The sequence below is a fragment of the Echinops telfairi genome, unplaced genomic scaffold (assembly GCF_000313985.2).
Source record: "Echinops telfairi isolate 266 unplaced genomic scaffold, ASM31398v2 ScPeMD7_7458;HRSCAF=8496, whole genome shotgun sequence".
NCBI classification, from domain to species: Eukaryota; Metazoa; Chordata; class Mammalia; order Afrosoricida; family Tenrecidae; genus Echinops; species Echinops telfairi.
In genome coordinates, this window is record NW_022111358.1 from 33,523,146 (window position 1) to 33,545,291 (window position 22,146).

The window sequence follows — 22,146 nt, forward strand, 5'->3', positions numbered from 1 at the left end:
CATACTTGGGGGGAGGTGGGTGGGGCTGGGTAGTATGGCTCTCTATCAAGGCAAAGACAGAAAAGAGATAGGTGCTGAATAGGTCACCCTGATTCAGTCCTCTGCTGAGCTGAGCCCAGTTTATGTTAATTGATTTACCCAATGCAATTTCTGCATCTGTTCATTAGTCATTAAGACAGGCAGAAAACAGGTGAACAACTTTTGGGGACCTATCTTCACCTTAAAAATGAAACATTTTCTAGTATAGGGCACAAAATCTCTATTAAAGGTAAAACTAGAGTTTAAGCTAGATTTAGTTTTGAATTAGGGCCCTCAACACAACGCAGAAATATACATTGATACTACCCTGAAGAAATATTTGGGAAACAATGTTTTACACTATTTCCTTTTTTTCATTTCTATTTACCAGTTACAATCCCCATTACTATATGGCTTTATAGCAGTTCGTTATTGGGAAAGTGGGGAGGGAAACAACACACACAATTTAAGACACATGAAATTTAAGTCTAGATAATATTTCAACACAAAGGAATTATGCTTCAACTATTCTGTTCTCCTTCTCTCCCCCAAGGACCCACCATATTAGTCACATGACTGTACCTAAGAGACAGTTTCTAGGAGGTTCCTAACCACTCATGTCTAGTCATTCCTGACAATTACAAGTTTACAATTTAAAATCTTAGGAATCTTAGAAATGCTACATGCTAGGTACCAGAAGAACAAGGGAGAAAGCTTTCAGTCTACATTGTGACCAAATTAACCAATTACCTATGGAGAACAAAACCTTGGTCAGAGGGATCAGGTATTGCAGTGAAAAGGAAAATTACCAGGGTGCTTCAAAAAGTTTGTGGAAAAACTTCATTATCTCTTAGCTCCATTTTTCCATGAACTTTTTGAAGCTCCCTCAAATGTGCTTGCAGTAGAGATGGGGAATGTGGAGGCAGACAGGATCAGAGCTAAGTTTTTTTCCAAATGGCAAGTCTCAACTCATTAGCCAACTCTTAATCAAAGTACATTAAAACAAACAAAACACACAAAAAAACAACAAACAAACAAATTCACTTTCATTGCCATCAAGTCGACTTTGACTCACAGTGACCCTACAGGATTTCTGAGGCTGTAAATCTTTACCGGAGCAGAAAGCCTCAGAGTATCCTGATTATTAGTTAGTGGTTTTGAACTGGTGACCCTGTGGTTATCACACATGTAACACATTACACCAACACATACACAGTAAAGGCTTAAGAAAAAGATCTGAGAAGCCATTGTCCTAAGAGATGCTAAGAGACAGAGTAAACTTGTAAGGAGCTTCCTACAGGTCAGAAACATTTCTCTTTCCATTCTAAAGATGAGAAAAAGTAGGCTCAGTGTAGCTTCTTGCTTAAGATCAAATGGTCAATGAACATCTGTGTTGAGATTCTCACATATCACCTCTATCAGTCTCATCATTCAGGTACACTATCCATGAAATACTTAAGAAAAAGATAAATGGGTGATATATAGAGCTAACGAAACTGGAAAATCATTTCAAATAAAAGATCCTACCCATCAGCTTCTTTCCCAGAAACACAGGGACTACTACTAGTGGCAGTGGAGGTCACCAAAGCATCCCAGCCCTGACCAACTGATGCTGCAAGCCTAAAGCATTGTACTGAAAAGAACTGAGGACTGACGGATTAGCGGTGGTCCTATGGTTGTAAGTTAGGAGTAGCAGTATTTGCTATCTTTGCTAAAGTGGAGTCAGGACAGATCTACCATTCGCTGATCTGGACAATGGGTTAATTTGTAGTAGAACTGATCAAACCCTTTGACTTGGAAATTCCATTTTAGAATACACAATTCAAGGAAATGACTCAAAATGGAAAGAGGGGCGGGGGTGGGGTGGGTGGAGGTGCACCTAATTATCTATACTAGCTTCTTATAAAGAGAATGACAAAAATTTAAGAACCGAAACAAACCCCACATTAACAGATGTTTATCAAGCAGTTACTGCCATAGCAGAAGGCTCTGCTAAGTAAGTGCTTCAAATATATTCTAATTTAGTTCTTCAACTGAACTTATGAGGACATTTTTATCATCCTCTTATAGGATTAAAAATCTGAAATACTCGGAGCTTAAATAACTTGTATGAGGTTCTGAAGCTGTACAATTAAGTGACCAAGTTATAGTTTGGACAGAGGCCAGACTCTAAATCCATGCTCTTAATCAAAAACATAAACTCTGTTCTAATAAGAAATCTGAAAAAAATGCTTGCAGATTAGAAAATTATTAAGTAAATTCTACATTTATTGAGACGATCCTATTAGAGAGCTATGGATAAAGTTTTTATGAATTAGTGGCAATCAAGAAGAAAAATAAATTAAAAGAATAAGCATTCTGTTATAACAAATAACACTGAGGAGCAAAAGAATACCTAGAATCTTGTTACGATCATAAAATCTGATGAAATTCCATCTTTTATTGTCCATCTATAGCATTAAGTAGATTGCATACCTTCTGCATACAGTCTTTCTGCCAGGAAAACTGCATCGCGGTATGCATAGTGGTTAAGTGCTTGCCATATAGCAGCCTGTAAGGAAAAAAAAAAGAACTTATGTTGACAATTGCTGTGGGATTGATTCTGACTCATAGTAATCCTACAGGGCACAGCAGAATTGTCCCATGTTTTCCTTTTCTTTTTGTTGCATTGAAAAAGCTTATATTTAAAACTAGCCAGCGGGATTCAGTTTATATCAGTGGTTCTCAACCTTCCTAATGCTGTGACTCTTCAATACAGTTCCTCATGTTATGGTGACCCCCCCACCCATAAAATTATTTTCGTTGCTACTTCATAACTGTAATTTTGCTACAGTTATGAATCGGGTGACCCCTGTGAAAGGGTCATTAGACCCCTAAAGGGGCCGCGACCCACAGATTGAGAACCGCTGGTTTAGATGATCCTGGTTTTGTTGGCAACATCAATGCATCATAGTTAAAGGCCAGTGGAACATATGCCTTCTTTTCACTGCCAGGCCCGATCAAGGTGTTGACCTTGGCTATATCAATGTCACAGTTTCTTCACGGCCTGTTTAATCTGGTGCTTGTTGACCTTGCCGTCCACCATGAACGGGGTGTTGTTATCTTGAATCTTCTTCATGGCAGATTCAAAGGGACCCTGATGATGGCAAAATGGTCCAGCATGTTTCTCCTCAGGGCTCTTCCAAGGCTATTTGGGCTGCCTCTTAGGGCTCAGGGTCTTGGGCCACCGGAAGGTGGGTGACGTGCAGATCTTCTTTTTGTGTGTGGTTGTAGACACCTTTCAGCACGGTCTTCTTGGTCTTTAATGCCTTTGCTTTGGCTTTCATTTAGGGAGGGCCAGGGCCTTCCTTTTTTTGTCTTCCGCACCATCTTCGTAAAAAAGCTCATGTGGATATTCTAGGCTGCAGTATTAACAGGAACACTGATGGCCAGGCCTCGCCCCCCCCACCGCGCATGATTCCTTTTGGTTAGTTGCTGAGTGCTTAACTATTGTGCTACCAGGGCTGCTTACACATATACTTTCCCCCCTGTTTTCTCAAGATAACTCAGTACCAAAACCCAAGCACCTATTGCCCCCTTAAGTTGAATCTTACTTACAGTGAGCCTATAGGACAGAGCAGAACTTGCTCAGGGAGTTTCTAGAAACTGTGCATCTTTACTAGAGTAGAAAAAAACCTCATCTTTCTCCCACAGATCTAGTCAAGTGATAAAATCCTGTGGCCGCAGTGCAAACTCCTTGGTACATCAGAAAAGGTTCTTCATAGAATGCGTTCTATCTTATCTATCCGGATTCATTCAACTCTCATGGCTCTGCAGGCCTCTAAGCCTTTATACTTGGCTTTTCCTTCTTTGGGGAATGTGATTGCCTTCCCTCAGCCCTTAAAGCTGTTCATCTCTGTGTAAGACACTGTTTAAATAACACCTAGTCTATAAAGCTTTCCTCAGTGATCATTAGCTATTTATTTTTTCAAACATAGCTTTAGTGCAATGCTTATAAAGAGCCCAGATGGTGCTGTGGAATAAGGACTGGGTTGGTAACTGTAATGTCCTTGGTTCAAAACCGCTGGCCTACAATAGGGAAAACAGTGAGGTTATCTGCTCCTCAGGGTCAACAATGAGAGCAGAGAAACCAGGAGGATTAGGGAAGGGTGGGGGTAGAGAAGGGGCATCGCTCACAAGGATCAAACTTTAACCCCCCTTCCAGGGGGACAAATAATGGAAAAGCAGGTGAGGGGTGATGGAGGACATATAAGATATGAAAATAATAATCTGTAACCCATAAGGGTTCGTGAGGGAGGGTGGATGGGGTGGGGGGTGAGGGAAGAAATAGGGAGCTGATGTCAGGCGCTCAAGTGGGAAGATAATGCTTTGAAAATGATGATGGCGGCATATGTGCAAATGTGCTTGACACACTGGATGAATGTATGGATTGTGGTAAGAGATATAAGAGCCCCCAATAAAAGTAAGAAAAATGAATAAAAAGACTTATAGTCTCAGAAACCCTATACAGGGTCACAGTGAGTCAGAATTCACTTGCTGGTAGTGTGTGCAGTTTGATTCTGGAGTGGAACACTCATATGATATTGCAGTGATTTTTTTTTTATGGGTCTGCCTATACCACTTGGCTGAAATCAGAGATACCAGAAAGATGTTTACTTGTGTTTTATTGACGAGGCTGAGGTCTCATAAACTACATATAGCCTTGAAAAGAATGTGGATTCCATTGGTTGTGTTCACGGAGAACTTGTGCACGGATCAAGAGGCAGTTCTGAAAACAGAACAAGGGAATACTGCATGGTTTAAAGTCAGGAAAGGTGCATGTCAGGGTTGTGTCCTCCCCCCATATTTATTCAATCTGTGTGCTAAGCAAACAATCAGAGAAGCTGGCTTATATGAAGAAGAAGGTGGTATCAAGACTGGAGAAAGGCTAACGAGCAATCTGAGACATACAGATGGCACAGCTTAGCTTGCTGAAAGAGAGGGGGATTTGGAGGCACTTGCTGATCAAGGACTGCGGCCTCCAGTATGGATTATAACTCAATGGGATCTTAACAACTGGACCACTAGGTAACACCATGATAAATAGCGAAAAGTTATCAAGGATTCTGTCTTGTTTGGAACCACAATCAATGCTCATGGAAGCTGCAGTCAAGAGTTCAAATGAAACGCTGCATTGGGTAAATCTGCCAAAAATAGTGTTGAAAAACAGGGAGGCCGGGAGGGGGAAAATGAGGAGCTGATGCCAGGGGCAAAAACAAACAAACAAACAAACAAACAACCCCCCCAAAAAACAACAAAAATCAGGAAGGACAAAGATGCACCGGACCTAAGCCCAGGTCTTTTCAGTTGCTTCATGTGCATGTGGAAACTGGACACAGATTACGGAAGACTTAAGAAGAATTGATATGTTTGAATTATGGTGCTGAGAACAATACTGAAAGTAACACGGATTGCCAAAAGAACAAATAAATCCGCCTGGGAAGCAAAGTACGGCCAGAATGCTCCTTAGAGGTACAGGTGGCAAGAAGTCATCGCACGGCACGTACTTCAGACACGTTGTCAGAAGAGACCAGTCCTTGGAGAAGGACATCATGCTTGGTAAAGCAGAGGGGCTGCAAAAAAGAAGACAGATTGCTACAGTGGCTGCAGTAACGAGCTCAACCGTAACAATTGTGAGGACGGCGCAGGGCTGGGTGGGCATCTCCTTGTGTTGTACGGAAGGCGCTGAGTTGGAATCGACCCGACAACAACAGAATGAGGTTAAACATCTCTTCATGCATTCACTGGTAATTTATTTCATGTTTCTTGGTTTTCTGGCAAATGACTGTTCAGGTGGCATCCATTTACTGACCCTTCTGTAGAAACTCTCTTATAGCCTATGAGAGTAAATTAAAAAGTACTGCAAATACTAGGGCCCCAGTTCATACACAAACAGGTTTGTGCCAAACAAATTGTGCTTACACAGGTGGCTGGCTACAAACAAGTTCTCTTAGCATTGCACTTGTCTTAGCCTCATTACAGTGCCTTAAAAATTAATAAAAATACAGGATACTTTTTGTACCATGGGAGAAACAATTCTGAGGTCAGGTCTAACATCAAAATTTTGACAAAATTCAAGTGAATAATCCAGTGCCAAATCAACGAAGTGCTGCAAAAAGTTTACAGGCATGGTGCCTCACATAAAGCATTAGAGGAACAAGCTTTTTAAGGAAAGTTGGGAAGAAGTAAGATGAGCCTTGATGATGGATGAAACTGATGCACTGTGGTCCAGAACTGGAGGAAGACAAGCATTCCCACTGATGTGATAGCACTGAAGTTGTGCGACACTTTCAGTGAACATCTTGGTCTTGCCAAGAGTTTGGCTTGATGGGTGACAAAGCATTGTGTGGAGATCAGCTAATGCAAAGAAATGATCTTCCTATCAATCTTTTAAGTAGGACTGAAGCTAATGAAGACATTTTTATGGAATTACTTGTAAATGGAGATGAGTCTTAGATTTATCCAGAAAATAAAATCCAATCAAAACAGTGGTTTCTGAGAAGTTTTATGAGGCCATTTTAATTCAAGGCAAAGAGGTCAGCTCAGAAAGTTATGCTGTTTGTTGGGATTCTGAACGAGAAAATCTGGAAAGACTTTCTCAAAAGATACAGGATTATCATGGGGTCCTACTAGGAACACATTTTAAGAAAACGGAAAACTGCATTGATGAGAAATGGGTCAAGAAAGCTGAGTAGGGGAATGAAAATTTTGTTGGGAAACCTTACCCTTCCCAACTTACTGCCCTGATCTTGCCCAAGCTTAAAGAACATTTAAAAAGGAACACAACTTGAGTCTGAGGGTGCCAAAATTACTGTTTTGACATAGGATAAGCTGAAGACCCCAGAAATTCTCTGGAAGAGTCAATGGAAATGCCACCTTCAGAAGTATATAGACCTGGATGAAGGACATGCCAAGAAATAATAGCTAGACATTTTGATTTTTTTTTTGTTTAAGAAAGTTTCTATTATTTTGTAGCAACATTTTTTTGGACATATCCTTAAACTATACAAACTACATTTTATGAGATCTCAAAAATGTTTGACTTGACTATTCCCATCTGAATACAAAGGAAAGGGCGGCAAGAATTTAACCTCACTTAAGTAAACTATACTCATGTAGGCAGGACACTTTCCCCTCAGCGTTAGTGCTCTCGGCCCCTTCATCCTGTAACTTCGAGTAACGACTTCACACTTGCTACTCAAAGTGTGGTGCTGAGGACAGTGACACTGGCACCACCTGGGCTTTCTAGAAGTGTGGGATCTCAGACCCCCCAGATCTAGTAAACCAGAATCTGCATTTTATCAAGATCCCCAGATGAGTTTGGTATGTATAGAGAATCTTTGATCTCAAAGGCTTATTCTCATTAAAAACCTCCTGGTTCGGTACAATCTTACAGGGCAAATGTCCTATCTCAGGTTACACAAATGTCAGTAAAATAATTCCCAACCTATAGGTCATGCCCCTTTTTCTTTTTGACTAGTCAAAGAATTTTATAACCTCTGTTTCAAATTTTATTCCCAGGCTTCTTCGGCATAGAATGAATCATGTATAAGCAAAAACGTAAAAGAGCTGCAAAGTCCCAAAGGCTTGGGCTTACAAATGCTAGAGATCTAGATTTTATCAGATCCATACACAAAACAAATTTAAAAAGCAGTCAGCATACAAAATAGCAGCTCCAAGTGACTTCCACAAATTTCACCTTCCCCAGAAGCCAACTCAAATCAGTGCGCCTCATTCTGGATGCCTCATCCAAGTTCTCCACAAGATCTGGAACCTCGTCAGCATCCTGCAGGCCCCTGTAGCAAGTGGGGCCTTTCCATCAACAGATTTCTTTGGCAGTGCTTGGGCCAGTCTCCACAAGCTAGTCAGGCTGTCTGGCCCAGCTGGTTCAAGATGCTAGGGAGCATCTGTTAGCTGCTGTGTCTCAGCCTGGCCGGTCATGGTGAAGGTGTTCGCAGCCAGTGATGCTGGGACTTTGGGGTTGTTAAAGTGGATCACTGTTCCCTGGTTTGTAAACATATTCACCTCTTCAATACCAGAGATATTGTTTACCCCTAGCTTCTTTCAGGAGAACTGCAGTTTTTCTGTCACCTGCTGTCACCATCTTCCTTCTGCGGGCAGTTCCTTTCCCACCAATGTGCACTTGTGCCTGCAGTTTGGCGAGTTTCTCTTGATTCATGATCATCTCTTTCATCTCGTCGGGGTGGGGGATGAGGGCTGGGGCTCAGGGGGTCTTTGGCAGACCAGCTGAGATTAGGGACGCAAGATGGCAGCTGGAGCTCTCCTTTTAAATAAATTTATTTTTTTCCTTTTGAAAGAAAGGCTTGAATAACTCAAATCTAAAGCCCTTCATCTGTAAGGTCTCCATGTTCTTTCTGAGTTCTCACCCATTTCCTCGGCCTGGTCAAACAACCTATGTATTAACAGTAAATAATTTTGAAACGATCTCTTTGGACAATCCTTCCAACTGAGGTGGAGCTACAGAGCTTACCCTTTAATCTGAAACTTAATATAACTCCCATCCCCCTCCCTCAATATTTCCAGAAGTAGTTGGCTTATCTCGTGAGATGACCCTAGCAGTCCGTGTACATAAAACATATGACACGGGGGATTCTGCGGTTAGGTGATGCTGAATCAGTGCCACTCCTAGCGACAGTGTGTGCAACAGAAGGAACGGCGCCCGGTCTTGCACCACTCTCACAATGCTGTGTGAGCCCACTGATGCAGCCGCTGTCTCCTTTCCGCTGCCCTCTACTGGACCAAGAACCACGTCCCTTCCAGGAATTGGTCTCTTCTGATAATATAGCCAAAGTACGCGAGCAAAGCCGTGCCTCCGTTCTAAGGAAGATAGTTTCTAGGCTGCCCCAAATCAAAAATGTCCAGAAGCGTCCAGATGCTGACAAATGTCATAATAAAGATCATTTGCTGTCAGAAATCCTTATTTATCACAATACCCCCTACTTGCAATTTCCAGAAGACAAAGGAGCTCACAGAATTGTAATTTGGCCATACTTCAGTTTTCTGCTAGTCATCATAGAAGCTTCTTTCTGGTTTATCTTCATATAAATTAATCCCATGATGCCCCTCAATCTTCCAGAAAGGAACACTTAGAAAAAGCTGCTTATAGACAACCCCAAACCTTCTGGTTTGGGAGGTTTAGGGTCCTGGTTTCATGGGACAACCCAGTTAATTGGCCTAATGTGTTTAGTGCTTAGTGTTTAGTGCTCCCATTTTACCTCCTAGTTCAGTGTGTACTGTCTGGGGTCCTAAAAGTGTGTGAATGGCCATCCAGGGCACAACTGGCCTCTATTTGTCTAGAGCAGTATTTCCTCTAGGACTGGGTGGGGATGGGAGGGGGGAGCGTAACTACAAAATCAGATACCTACATTTTATCCTGTGTTATGGGATATAACACAGAAGTTTTCAATTGCCAGGAGGGCGCTGAGTAATCCCTGCCCCAAAACGGGGGCAGCAGGTCAAATAAGTTGGGTAACCTATGATTTGGTGCATGACTCCTGTAACACAGATCTAATAATTACTCAATAAACTTTAACTGCTGCTATCATCCTTTCTTCCTGCCTCATCAAAATTCTCCAATGCTTCCTCTTGGAGAACCCGACAGAGTTTACCAAATAAATAATTACAAAATAAAGAATAAGCTTCTTAGATACTCATATCCTACCCTTTTCAGATCTTATCAACATTGCCTGTATGGATGAGATGTGTCCTTGAAAATATATATAGAAGCCCTGGTCTGTGTACTTGTGGATGGATCCTGTTTGGAAACAGGGTTTTCCTTTGCTATGTTAATGAGGACATGCCAGGATAGGGTGGGTCTTATATCTAATCACCTCTGAGTTAGAGAAAAAAGCAGAATAGACTCACAGACACGTGCAGAAGACCTGTCTAAAAACAAGACAGGATGCTGTGAGGACCTGTATGAAAACAAGAATGCTAGAAGACACCAGAGAGGCCTCAGAGGAACTGACAAAGCTGAGACTCTGTTTTGGACCTTTATGAATACGGATAAAAGAAGACATTAATGCTGACAATATAAAACAATACATAATGAAAGCTAGTTGCTACTTCTTTGTCACAATAGCCAATTAAAAAACAAACGAATCTGATATGTAGATTTGAGTCAAAGTTTGATAGATGGCTTGGAATAGATCAAGCTTTGGGCAATAAAATATCATACAGGTGTGATCTATAAATACTTGGAGGTACGACAAAATAATAATTTATAAATTATCAAGGGTTCATGAGGGCGGGGGGAGCGGGGAAGGAGGGGGAAAAATGAGGAGCTGATGCCAGGGGCTTAAGTGGAGAGCAAATGTTTTGAGAATGATGAGGGCAACAAATGTACAAATGTGCTTTACACAATTGATGCATGTGTGGATTGTGATAAGAGTTGTATGAGCCCCTAATAAAATGATTAAAAAAAAAAAGTTGTATGAGCCCCCCAATAAAATGATTTTTTAAAAAAAGAAGAAAATACAGCCTACATGGAGGCTACACTGAGAAACAATAGCTTCATGTTTTGATATTTTTGTTTAATAAAGGTTTCCATGATTTTGTAGCAAAAAAACAACACCTTGGAGGATAATCAAGAGTTTTCTGGTTAGCAGTAGGTTTGAGAATGGTGTACTATTCGGATGACTTTCCCTATCATCTCACTTGCCCTATCTACTACTTTTAAAAAATATTAATTCCCCCACTATCATGATCCCAATTCTACCTTACAAATCCAGCTAGACCAGAAAATGTACACTGTACAGAGAGGAACTAGAAACACAGGGAATCCAGGACAGATGATCCTTTCAGGACCAATGGTGAGAGTAGTGATAACGGGAGGGTGGCGGGAAGATGGGGTAGAAAGGGGGAACCGATCACAAGGATCTACATATAACCCCCTCCCTAGGGGACAGACAACAGAAAAGTGGGTGAAGGGAGACACCGAACTGTGTAAGACGTGACAAAATAATAATTTATAAATTATCAAGGGTTCATGAGGGAGGGGTGCAGGGAAGGAGGGGAAAAAACGAGGAGCTGATACCAAGAGCTCAAGTAGAAAGCAGATGAGGGCAACAAATGTACAAATGTGCTTGACACAATGGATGGATGGATGGATTGTGATAAGAGTTGTACGAGCCCCCAATCTTAAGATGATTTTTAAATATATTAATTCATTTAGTAAATATTTATTGAGCACCTAATTTTGTTTGTTACATGATCCCGATTTCAGTCAACAAACAAAAAAGCCCTTAACAGATTGAAGAAAAACCAAGTTCTTCAGGGCTGCTTTACTACTTCTCCAAACAGTAGGAACTCATGAATAAGTCAGGCATTAATCTATGGGCCCCTATTTCAATGCTGTCCTGGTAGGTGCTTTTGTGTTCTTACTATACAATTAAGAAGCTGAACCTTAAGAACAAAAATATGTAGGAATGGCTCAGGGTGAATGCAAAGACAGGTTTTCACCTGCGAATTAACCTTTATCTCCTCCACACTAAAAGATGGCAAAGAAGAGAAAAAGTATGTGATAAACTACAAGTAGGTTTTGCTTTGGAGAATTTCAACATTTGAACTGCATAACAACAAAATCTATAAGCTAAATGGCATTTAACACTAATTTGATTCCACAATAATCTCTTGAATGCCTCATAGGATCTCCACATCCTCGTTCAGGGCAGATAAAAAGATCCCTCGGAGGAGTGGTTAATCACTGGGCTGTTAACCAAAAAGTCAGCAGTTCGAAACCATCAGACGCTATTCGTGAGAAACATGAGGCTTTCTACAGCCTTGGAAACATATAGGGGCTGTTCAACCCTGTCCTATAGGTCCTTGTGAGTCGGAATTGGATAGCAGTGAATTTGGTATTAATCAAAGTGGTTTTGCTTTAATTATCTGTGAAACAGGTTTCTAGGCAGGTGTGTGATAGTCTAGCACGGAGCTTGGCTAAAACTTTACACCCCTTTAAAAACGGAACTGATTTTCTGGAGTTTTACCAGACCAGATGTGACCTAGAATTCTGGAATCATGCATAATGATATTTCTCAAAATGACATTCATTTAAGTTAAGCAGCTGAAGTAAGAGTGAACAGAAGTTAGTCAATATACATTGTGCGTTTTTAAGTCAGATAATTTCTTTTTGCCTGGACTGCTTTACCTTCCTGACACTGAGTTGATTCAGATTCACAGAGACTATAAGACAGAAGAGAGCTGCTCTTTATTATTTCTGAGGCTGTAAATCTTTACAGGAGCAGACAGCCTCATCTGTTTCCCAAGAAGTAGCTGGGGGGTTCGAACCACCCACCTTGAGGTTAGCTGCCCAATGCTTAGCCCATTATGCCACCAAGTCTACTTTGGACTACTTTAACCAAAACCCGCTTCCATCTAGTTTATTCCACCTCTTAGTGGCTCTATAGGGTTTAGAGTAGAACTGTCCTTAGGGTTTCCCAGGCTGTAAATCTTTACAGGAACAGAAAGCCTCATATCTCCTGCAGAGTAGCTGGTGGGTTCAAACTACTGACCCTGCTGTTAGTAGCCCAATAAGTAGCTCACTACCACCATCGAATTCCTTGGGGTTACTTGAGTTCTTTCTCATCCAAGGATTCACTTTCTCCTTATGAGTTTTTCCCCAGATCTAATCTAATCAAAGCATGCCTTTGCTTCAAATCCTCACTGCCCTTAAGGATAACACTCAAAGCCACTAAACTAGGCACTAACTACCTCTCTAATACCATCTCGTGTCACATTCTCTTACATTTCCCAAGCTTTCTATACATGCAGTGTATTCTACCTAGGGCACTACAATTGCAACATCTAGCCATCCTTTGGATCCCTTCCTCAGGGAGGGCTCTTTGGGATCCCCAGATGAGGTCAGGTCCTCTTACATGTTAAGTACCACACTCCTTATTTAGTCATACTTCTCATAGTGACAATTTCATATTTAGGGAAGCACTTGAATAATAAATGCCATGGAAGCAGAGACTACATCTGTATGGGCTCACTATTACACTCCCAGCCCCTATTATGTGCTTTTTGGTAAATGTTTAGTAAAGTATGTTGAATGAGTAAACAAACTTCCATCTCTGGCATACTCTCACTGTTAGCATCTCTAGATGTTGATCTTAGGTGTAACTTTCTCTATATTCCTATATATCTAAGGAATTCTGGGAGTCTTTAGTCAAAGTCCTGTAGTGAACAGAAATATTACATAATAACTACTACCTAATTGGCCTTTTATAAAGCCTGGGGTTTTCCCATGAACCTACCTGTTTATTTTTGTCTTAAGTCAAAGAAGATAGTGATTAGAAAAAATATATACCTAAGATTTGCATTGGAAATCTAAATCCGTGTGCCAGCACTTCCAACAGCGTGACTTTGGGTCAAATACGCAACTTCTCTCAGTTTCCTCATCTGAATAGCAGATTTTCTTGGGGTTGGAGTCCCTGGGTGGTGTAAACAGTTGGAAAAGTTGGAAGGTCAAGTCCACGCAGAGGTACCTTTGAAGGCCTGAAGATCTACTTTGGAAATATCAACCATTGAAAACCACGTGGAGGAGTTCCACTCTGAAACACCCGGGGTCGCTATGAATGGGATCCACTTCATGACAATGGGTGGGTATTTCTGGGAGCTATTGTGAGGAGCCCTGGTGGCACAGTGAATACAGGTCATCTACCACCTGAAAGGTCAGCAGTGTGAAACCACCAGCTACTACTTGGGAGAAAGATGGGGCTTTCTACTCCTATAAACAATTACAGTCTGGGAAACTCACTGGGCAATTCTACCCTGTCCTGTAGGGTCACTATGAGCCAGCAGTGAGACTGTGTGGATTAAATGAAATGATAGTATTTCTCTCTAGCACTCTGACACATTAGACATTACAACTTTGTGCTATTATAAAACATTTCCCCAGTATATGTGCTACAATTGCATTAACATTTTCTTTATTTTAATTGTGGTAAAAGTATATATAACAAGACATTGGACAGAGCAAGATATGACAAAATAATAATTTATAAATTATCAAGGGTTCATGAGGGAGGAGGGAGCGGGGAAGGAGGGGAAAAAATGAGGAGCTGATACCGGGGGCTTAAGTGGAGAGCAAATGTTTTGCGAGTGATGAGGGCAATGAATGTACAAATGTGCTTTATACAATTGATGTATGTATGGATTGTGATGAGTTGTATGAGCCCCTAATAAAATGATTAAAATATATATATATATAACAAAGCATTTGCCAATTCAACAGTTTTTGCATGTCTAATTAATTCAGGGGCACTGATTGTGCTTCCAGTTATTCCACTACCAGTACCAGCCAATCAATGGCCTGCATACAACTGCTTACGTTGTAACACAAGTCCTAGAACTTGGAGGATTTTTTTTTTTTTAACGAAAAAATGAAAGGGAGGAAAAGCTCTCTATTCAATGGCCTTTATTTCTAATTTATAAATCAGGCTATGCTGAGGATAACTGTGTTCTCTCCTCCAGCCCTTCAGAGTGCCGGCAGCCAGCTCCGGCTCCCTAACTCCCAGGAGGAAACTTGCCACTTACAGACATAGCTTCTATCACAGCTCTGCTCCTCACCTTGAAATTCCAGAGGAGGGTGTTTGCTGGCAGGGTGTAGGATTAGTCTCTAGGGCAGCGGTTCTTAACCTGTGGGTCCCGGCCCCTTTGGGGGTTGAACGACCCTTTTACAGGGTCGCCTAAAACAACCAGAAAAACACCTATTTCCAATGGTCTTAGGAACCAAGACACTGCTCCTCTATCTGTCTCCAGGTGAGTCTGCCCACATGCAGATACACCCACGAGTACTGTTACCCATGCTACACCATGCTTCAAGACAAAATCTCATTTATCTGTTATTAGAAATAATTACTTCACAATATATAATGACATTGTTTTTGTGATGAGTCACTATGCTTTAATGATGTTCAATTTGTAACCATGAAAATACATCCTGCATATCAGATATTTACATTATGATTAATAACAGTAGCAAAATGACAGTTATGGAGTAGCAACGACAATAATGTTATGGTTGGGGGGTCACCACCACATGAGGACCTGTATGAAAGGGTTGCGGCATGAGGAAGGTTGAGAACCACTGCTCTAAGGCATTATAGACTGGTAGTTGGCGACCAATGGGGCGAAGATCCGCCTCCTGATCATTCACTTCTCTGTCCAACTGTGGTGTGGACCCCCACCTACTGAACAGCACTCAGTGCAAACCCAAAACCCACCCCATGCTTTCGAGTCAGTTCCGACTCAAGAGATCCTATATGACTGACAGGGCTTCCGAGACTGTGATCTTTATGGAAGCCAACAGCTTCATCTTTCTCCCCAAAAGTGGCTGCGGAGTCTGAACCTTCCACCTCTGGGTTAGCAGCCAAGCACTAAACACTGAGTCACCAGGGCTCCTTGTTTCACCTCTAGAGCTGTACAAACCAATAACCGGTGGATCAAGTGCAGCTAGAAAGAAGTTAGGAAACCAAACTGTCCCTTCCCTCCCCCCAAAATTAAAAAGGCGACCAATCAAATTAGAAGTTCCTCAGTGGTGCAAACAGTTAACCAAATGTTCACCTACTACCAAACATAGCCAAAGGCACCCCAGGAAGGCGGTCTGGTGACAGGCTTCTGGCAGGTCACACACAGCCTTGAAAACCCTCGGGAGCAGGAGCAGTTTCTACCGTCCGTCCGTCCGTCCGTTCAAGGGGAGATTGTGGTCAGGAGGCAGAACAGACCTCACGGCAACTAACTGACTCGAGGAAAAGAACCCGCCGTCTGCACGACTACCAAAGAACTGAAGGGTGACAGTCTTAGGCTCTGAGAGGGTATAAGATAAACCAAGCCAAAGCAAAAAAGCCAGTGGAGCTTTCTAGTTGTAAATTACAACCTAGTTCCCGGAATTGTAATTTAGTAACATTTGTATCAGTGGTTCTCAATCATCCATCATTTTGTACCCTAAGGGATATTTGACAAAGTCTGGGGGCCTTTTGGGTTGTCACAAATGAAGGGAAAGCGGTGTGTGTGTGTGTGTCAAACGTCTAATAGGTGGAAGCTAAGAATCCTAGAAAACATTCTACAAACTGGACAGACGCCACACGACAAATAAAACCGCTTGCCCAAAATATCAATAGTGGCAAGGTAGGAGATCCTGGTTTACATTGTTGTAACTGGGTTATTCTCTTAACCTGTGTGTCTCCCTAACTCTCTTCTCTCCTTCCCAGTAGCCCCAGATTAATTTTCCTGGAGTTTTGCTTCCATCACCATATTTTTCTGCTTAAAAGCCTGCAGTGGCTATAGCGAATATATTAAATCCAAACTCCTTAGCCTGGATGTTAAATCCTCTATAATCTGACTCTATCTGGCTACCCAAACTCGACAATTCCTATTAGTAAAGGCAATCATTTTACTGCTCTCTTTCCCCTAAACGCTTACATTTTTTATTGGCATATAATTCACATATCATACAATTCAAAAGTTCAACCTCCATTCTCATTTTTAATATTGGGCTTTTGCTCAAGCCACTCTACGTCACGAATATTCTTTCACTTCTCTACTAATCCAGGCTGACTTCCTCTAAACTGTTAGCTCCTACTTCTTCAAAACGCTGTTTACATTTTTCAGTCTCTCTCTTCTTTAAATCATTTTATTGGGGGCTCGTACAACTCTTATCACAATCCATACATCCATCCACTGTGTCAAGCACATTTGTACATTTGTTACCATCATCATTCTCAAGACATTTGCTTTCTACTGTAGCCCTTGGTATCAGCTCACTTTCCCCCCTCCATCCCTACCCCCTTCCCTCACGAGCCCTTGATAATTTATAAATTATTTTGTCACATCTTACACTGTCCGATGTCTCCCTTCACCCACTTTTCTGTTGTCCGTCCACCAGGGAGGGGGTTATATGTAGATCCTTGTGATCGTTTCCCCCTTTCTACCCCACCTTCTCTCCACCCTCCCGCTATTTCCACTGGTCCTGAAGAGATCATCTGTCCTGGATTCCCTGTGTTTCCAGTTCCTATCTGTACCAGTGTACATCCTCTGGTCTAGCCAGATTTGTAAGGTAGAATTGGGATCAGGATAGTTGGGGTGGGGTGGGGAAGCATTAGAGAACTAGAGGAAAGTTGTATGTTTCATTGTTGCTCCTTCCTGCAACCCTTCTGTTAAGGGATGTCCAGTTGCCTACAGATGGGCTTTGGGTCTCCACTCCACACTACCCTTCATTCACAACGATATGATTTTTTTGTTCTTTGATGCTTGATACCTGATCCCATCGACACCTTGTGATCACACAGGCCTGTGTGCTTCTTCCATGTGGGCTTTGCTGCTTCTTAGCTAGATAGCCGCTTGTTTATTTTCAAGCCTTTAAGACCCTAGACACTATATCTTTTGATAGCCAGACACCATCAGCTTTAATCACCACATTTGCTTATGCACCAGCTTTGTCTTCAGCAATCTTGTCGGGAAGGTGAGCATCATGGAATGCCAGTTTAATAGAACAAAGTGTTCTTGCATTGAGGGAGTACTTGAGTAGAGGCCCAATGTCCATCTGCTACCTTAATACTAAACCTATAAATATATGCACATAGATCTATTTCCCCATCATCATATAGAAATATATTTACATATGTACATGCCCTTTGACTCCTAGTTCTTTCCTCTATTTCCTTTTACTTTCCTCTTGTCCCACTATCATGTTCAGCCTTCATTTGGGTTTCAGTAATTCCTCTCAGTTACATTGCCCTTGATTAAGCCCTACCAGGCCTCCTACACCCTCCTCGCCATCGATTTTGGATCACTTGTTGTTCCCTTGCCCTGGGTTTGTTAACACCCACTTCCTTTCCCCTGTCTTCCACCATTTTTCACTATTTAAGGCTTCCTCTTTCCTGAATTTCTTTATTATCCAGGCAGTTAATATATACTTCATTATCCAATTGTTCCTGTTTAACATTCTCATTTTCCCAACAAGATTAAAGGGCTCAAAAGATTAGTAGGAGTTAAAAAAAAAAAAAGATTAGTAGGAGTTATGTCTCCATATTTCCATTTGGTAGTCCCACAAATATCTCCAACTTAATTTGCTCAAAGCAGACTATTTAATTTCTATCCTTCAAATACGCCTGCCATTCCCATCCCACGACAGGACTATCCATGTTTCAAGTGGCACCAACAAAATAAAATCCAGGAAGTCATTCTTGATCCCCTCCCACAAACACACTTTTAGACAAGTCTTATCAGTCCTATCTGCCAAACATCTCTTGGATTCCTACCTCCAAAACATCTTTCAAATTCACCCACTTGTCTCCTACCTTTCCTACTCCACTGTTAACATTTTTTCTTCACTGTAATTTGGGTAAAGGTTTACAAAGAAAATCAGTTCTCCCTTCATTCACACACATTTTGTTTTGAGACACTGATGATAAACCCGGCCATGGAATTCCCAGTTCCTCCCTCTATTTCCATTTCCACTCCTCTTTGTTCCCTTTCTCTTTGGGCCTTCTGAGCTTTATCCTGGGGCAAACACTTCCCTCTTGATCCCCTAGGGTTGATTGGCTATAAGGAGTGTCTAGCTCCCAGGGGTGACTGTGCACCTTGCATCGCTCAGAGTTTAGATGAAAGTTGAGCCCAGTTTTGGGGCCTGAAGGGTGACCCAAGGGCCACAGTGCCCAGGCACTAAGTTTTATCATCCTCTCTGAGAATATTGCTTTTATTCCTGCCTCCCATTTTACATTTCAAAGAGATCTTAACACATAAATCAGCTCAGGTCAACCTTTTGCTGGAAATCGTCAGTGATTTCCCACTACTCTGAGTAAAACCTGGATGCCTTACTTCTGCTCCCTGCCTGCGTTCCCCCTTTCCATGCAACCCCTCACACTTGTCTTCTTTCATTTCTTCCCGTGCCAAGTTTTGCTGCGTCTTAGGGACTTTGCACATGCTATTTTTCTACCCATAAAGCTCTTCAAATTACTGTTTCCTTCCTAGGCTTCAGATGTTAAAAGTAAATGCCATTTCCTCAAAGTGGACTTCCCTGGCAGCCATTTTTAGAGAAGGTTTTCAAAGTCTCATACTCTTCCGTGCCCAGCATATAGCAGGTACATTCTTCCAATCTGGTCTTTCTCGGTGAAGCTGCTGCTTAACAGGCTCATGTCTCCTCTCCAAACAACTACGATTACAAATTAAACAAGGGGAGACACGAGAGGCTTTTGTAAAGACTCAAATATAAAGTAAGAGTTTTCTAGGAGAGGCAGTTTGGGGGAGGAGTCATTTCCTTGTATTTAGGCATATATGTCAATCTCAGACTAGTTCTTCCAACTTAACACTTTAAAGGAGAAAAAGGGAGGGGGTACAAACAGTTGCTCACCTTTTCCCTCAATATTTTCCTATGCTGAGTAATTCTGTGAACTCTCAGGTGACCCAAGAAGGGAAACCAAGTAATTTTCCAACTCACTCCCATTCTCTCATTCCTTCCCAAATACAAGTGAAGGGTCGTTATAATTTTCAATTTGCTTTTATAAAAACAAATCATATTCCTCTATCCTATTTTTAAAAATCTTGCATTGTAATACTTTCCCAAGTTCAGCACTTAATCTGGATCACCACAGGCAGAGTTGCCTGTTCCCTCACCAGTTCGAATCCCCTCTGGAGTGACTTCCTATCAGACCTTAAAAGACCACCAAAATCCTCACTTAGTCATATCCTAATACTTATTACCACCAACCTAAGATGGAAAAAAATGAGTGTGTGTAAGGGGGTAGGGTGGGCACACTTAACTAGACTTTTGATCCTTGACAATATCTAAATGCATTACTGATATAAAAATTCTTAAAGGAATGAGGAGAAACCTAATGAGCACGATCCTGGAATGGACAACACCCTCGCCCCTCTGCTTTTACAGGTTGTTAGTATTACTAAATAATAGTTATATGCTGTCAATGAAGCTAGTTACTTAGAAGTTTTAGAGGCTGAGAAGGTTAAGTGCAGCATTAATCCTTAAGATAAAAAAAATCACAAGGATATGAAATAGAAAGTAAGCAATTTAAGAAAGAAGCTTAGCCATTTAAGAAGCCACAGCAAAGGAAATCTTTGCTGGCGAAAGGAATTTGGGATGGAAAGAAAGTTTTGGAAACACTGGTACAACTAACTTGTAAACAGGTACACATTCTAAAATAGAACTCCACAACACATCAATTCAAACAAGTACAGCTGCTCTAAGGAAAGAGCCAGAGAAGAAAGCACAGCTAGAAGAAATAAATATTTTACGATGTGAAGAAAGACCACGGAATTATGGAGGTGGTAATGTCTCTAAATATTTACTATTATACACCCCAGCTCTGTTAGGGCCACTATGAAGACCTTTCTACAAATCAGTTTACTTTTAGATCTTCAAAATAAAGAAAATCCACCACTCAATGAAAGCAGTTTGGGTAGAGGTCAAGTCCAAGTCCAAGATCGTAGGGTGGGTTGAAAAGGCCCCCAAACCTGGTCCATCATCAAGGGACACAAGATTCCATTTGTTCTGAGGAAGCGGGTAGGGGATGACTTGGCACTGCATCACACACTTAAAATCTAATAGGGTTTCTTTGATGCCATCGAAGTACCTACCGTGTGTCAAAGCGCACCTTAGCAGGGTTAGGACAGTGAAATGGATGGAAAGGCCATTACTAGTTGGTCATTTCCCAACATCTTATACACATGCACAATAAAATACTCCTGACCCCAATCACTGACAAGTTAGGGGTAGGTGTGTGGGGGTGGTGGTGGTGGGGTGGTGGAGACCCCAAGATTGGCGGTTTCTACCCCTTCCTTTAGGATAAGTGCTTGCAACCCCACCACTAGGCCTTGAACTTCTCTTCTCGGACAATTGTCCGCTGGGAAATACGCTGAATGAGAAAAGCAACGTGGGCTAGAAAGCCTGTTACCAAAATAGAAATTTGTATGAAAAATACCGATCTTTCCCTCCCCCTCCTTCCTCTCCCATTGAACAAAAACAAACAAACCCCTCCCCTCCCGCCCCCCGCAAACTTGCCCCACGATTAGGAGGCAGACACAAGCTCTGATCAGATGTGCTTCTCAACCATCCTGTAGGCTGGAGAGCACCTGGGGAGAGTTTTTGGCCCGGCCAGGCCCCTAGAATGACAGCCAGACCCAACTTGGTTCCGAAGGGCACGGCGGCATTATCCCCGCACCCCGCTCACATTAGGGTACAAGTAATGTAGGTACAGGGGTATCTCGGCGTAGGTGGCGGGAAAGGGCGGGGGGCTGACCAAGGGGCAGGCAGGACCCGGCGGGCGGGGAGGCGGGAGAAGCAGCCCGGCCTAGGCCGCACCAGGCCGCGGAGTGGCCGTACGCGGCTTCCCGGCCGAGGCTGCGAGCCAAGCCCCAGCGAAGGGGTGATCATTACCTGGACGGGTTCCTGCAGCACCGTCATCCTTGAGGCTCAGGCCCACTTTCGGCAGTGTCTCAGGCCCCCCCCGTAGCGGCTCCGGCCCGGCCAACCCCGGCTCATTTAAACTCACCAGCGACCGTTACCGGGGGATGGGGGAGGCCGAGCGACTGCCGAGTGCCTCCGAACGCGACACGGAAATACCCGAAGTGGAAAGCGACGAGCGGGGAGCTAGACGGAAAGTCCCGAGAGAAGCCGGAAATACCCGAAGTAAAGTGGCGGAGGAGGAGCTTGTGGTCGGAAACGGTCGAGGGTTCCCGGAGACAACCGAGTCCGAGCCACCGCGCAGGTTCCGCCCCTCAGCCACGCCTTCCCTTGCTCGCGTCCCGCCCCGTCGGCCGCCGGGCGTCTAGGCCACACCCAGCCCCAGCGGAAGGGGAGCATTACGTGGCGGGGAAGTAGTCTGGGCTCGCCACGCCTCTTTCTTATTAATTGGTATGTTGTAGTTTTAAGCGAACGTAAAACCGGAGAGCTTGGAGCTGATGTTAATTAATCAAGACGTGGTACTTGCCTGTTGAGTTTAGGTAACTCGTAGGTCCCAGAAGGACTCACCCTGTCCCAGCTCGGAGGGAAATCAGGAATGTGGAAGTTATCAACAGCCCCAAAGATTAAGTGTAGCCCTTAGAAGTGGA

At 42.6% G+C, this 22,146-nt stretch overlaps 1 protein-coding gene and 1 pseudogene across 5 annotated transcripts in view; both read right to left on the reverse strand.

Moving 5' to 3' along the window:
- CDC27 (cell division cycle 27) overlaps window positions 1-21,601 on the reverse strand; it is a 62,820-nt gene extending 41,219 nt beyond the window's left edge. For 3 of the 5 annotated variants that reach the window (XM_045299591.1, XM_045299590.1, XM_045299589.1), the window contains exons 1-2: window positions 21,473-21,601; window positions 2,494-2,569 (exon numbers count right to left, since the gene is read on the reverse strand). In XM_045299591.1, coding sequence (XP_045155526.1) covers window positions 2,494-2,569; window positions 21,473-21,499 — 103 coding nt within the window. In that variant the 5' untranslated portion in view covers window positions 21,500-21,601. The remainder of the gene's footprint in view (window positions 1-2,493; window positions 2,570-21,472) is intronic. The other 2 variants (XM_004707256.2, XM_004707255.2) reach the window with 1 other exon arrangement.
- Window positions 3,047-8,251, reverse strand: LOC115872870 (annotated as a pseudogene).
- Window positions 21,602-22,146: the final 545 nt, after the last annotated feature.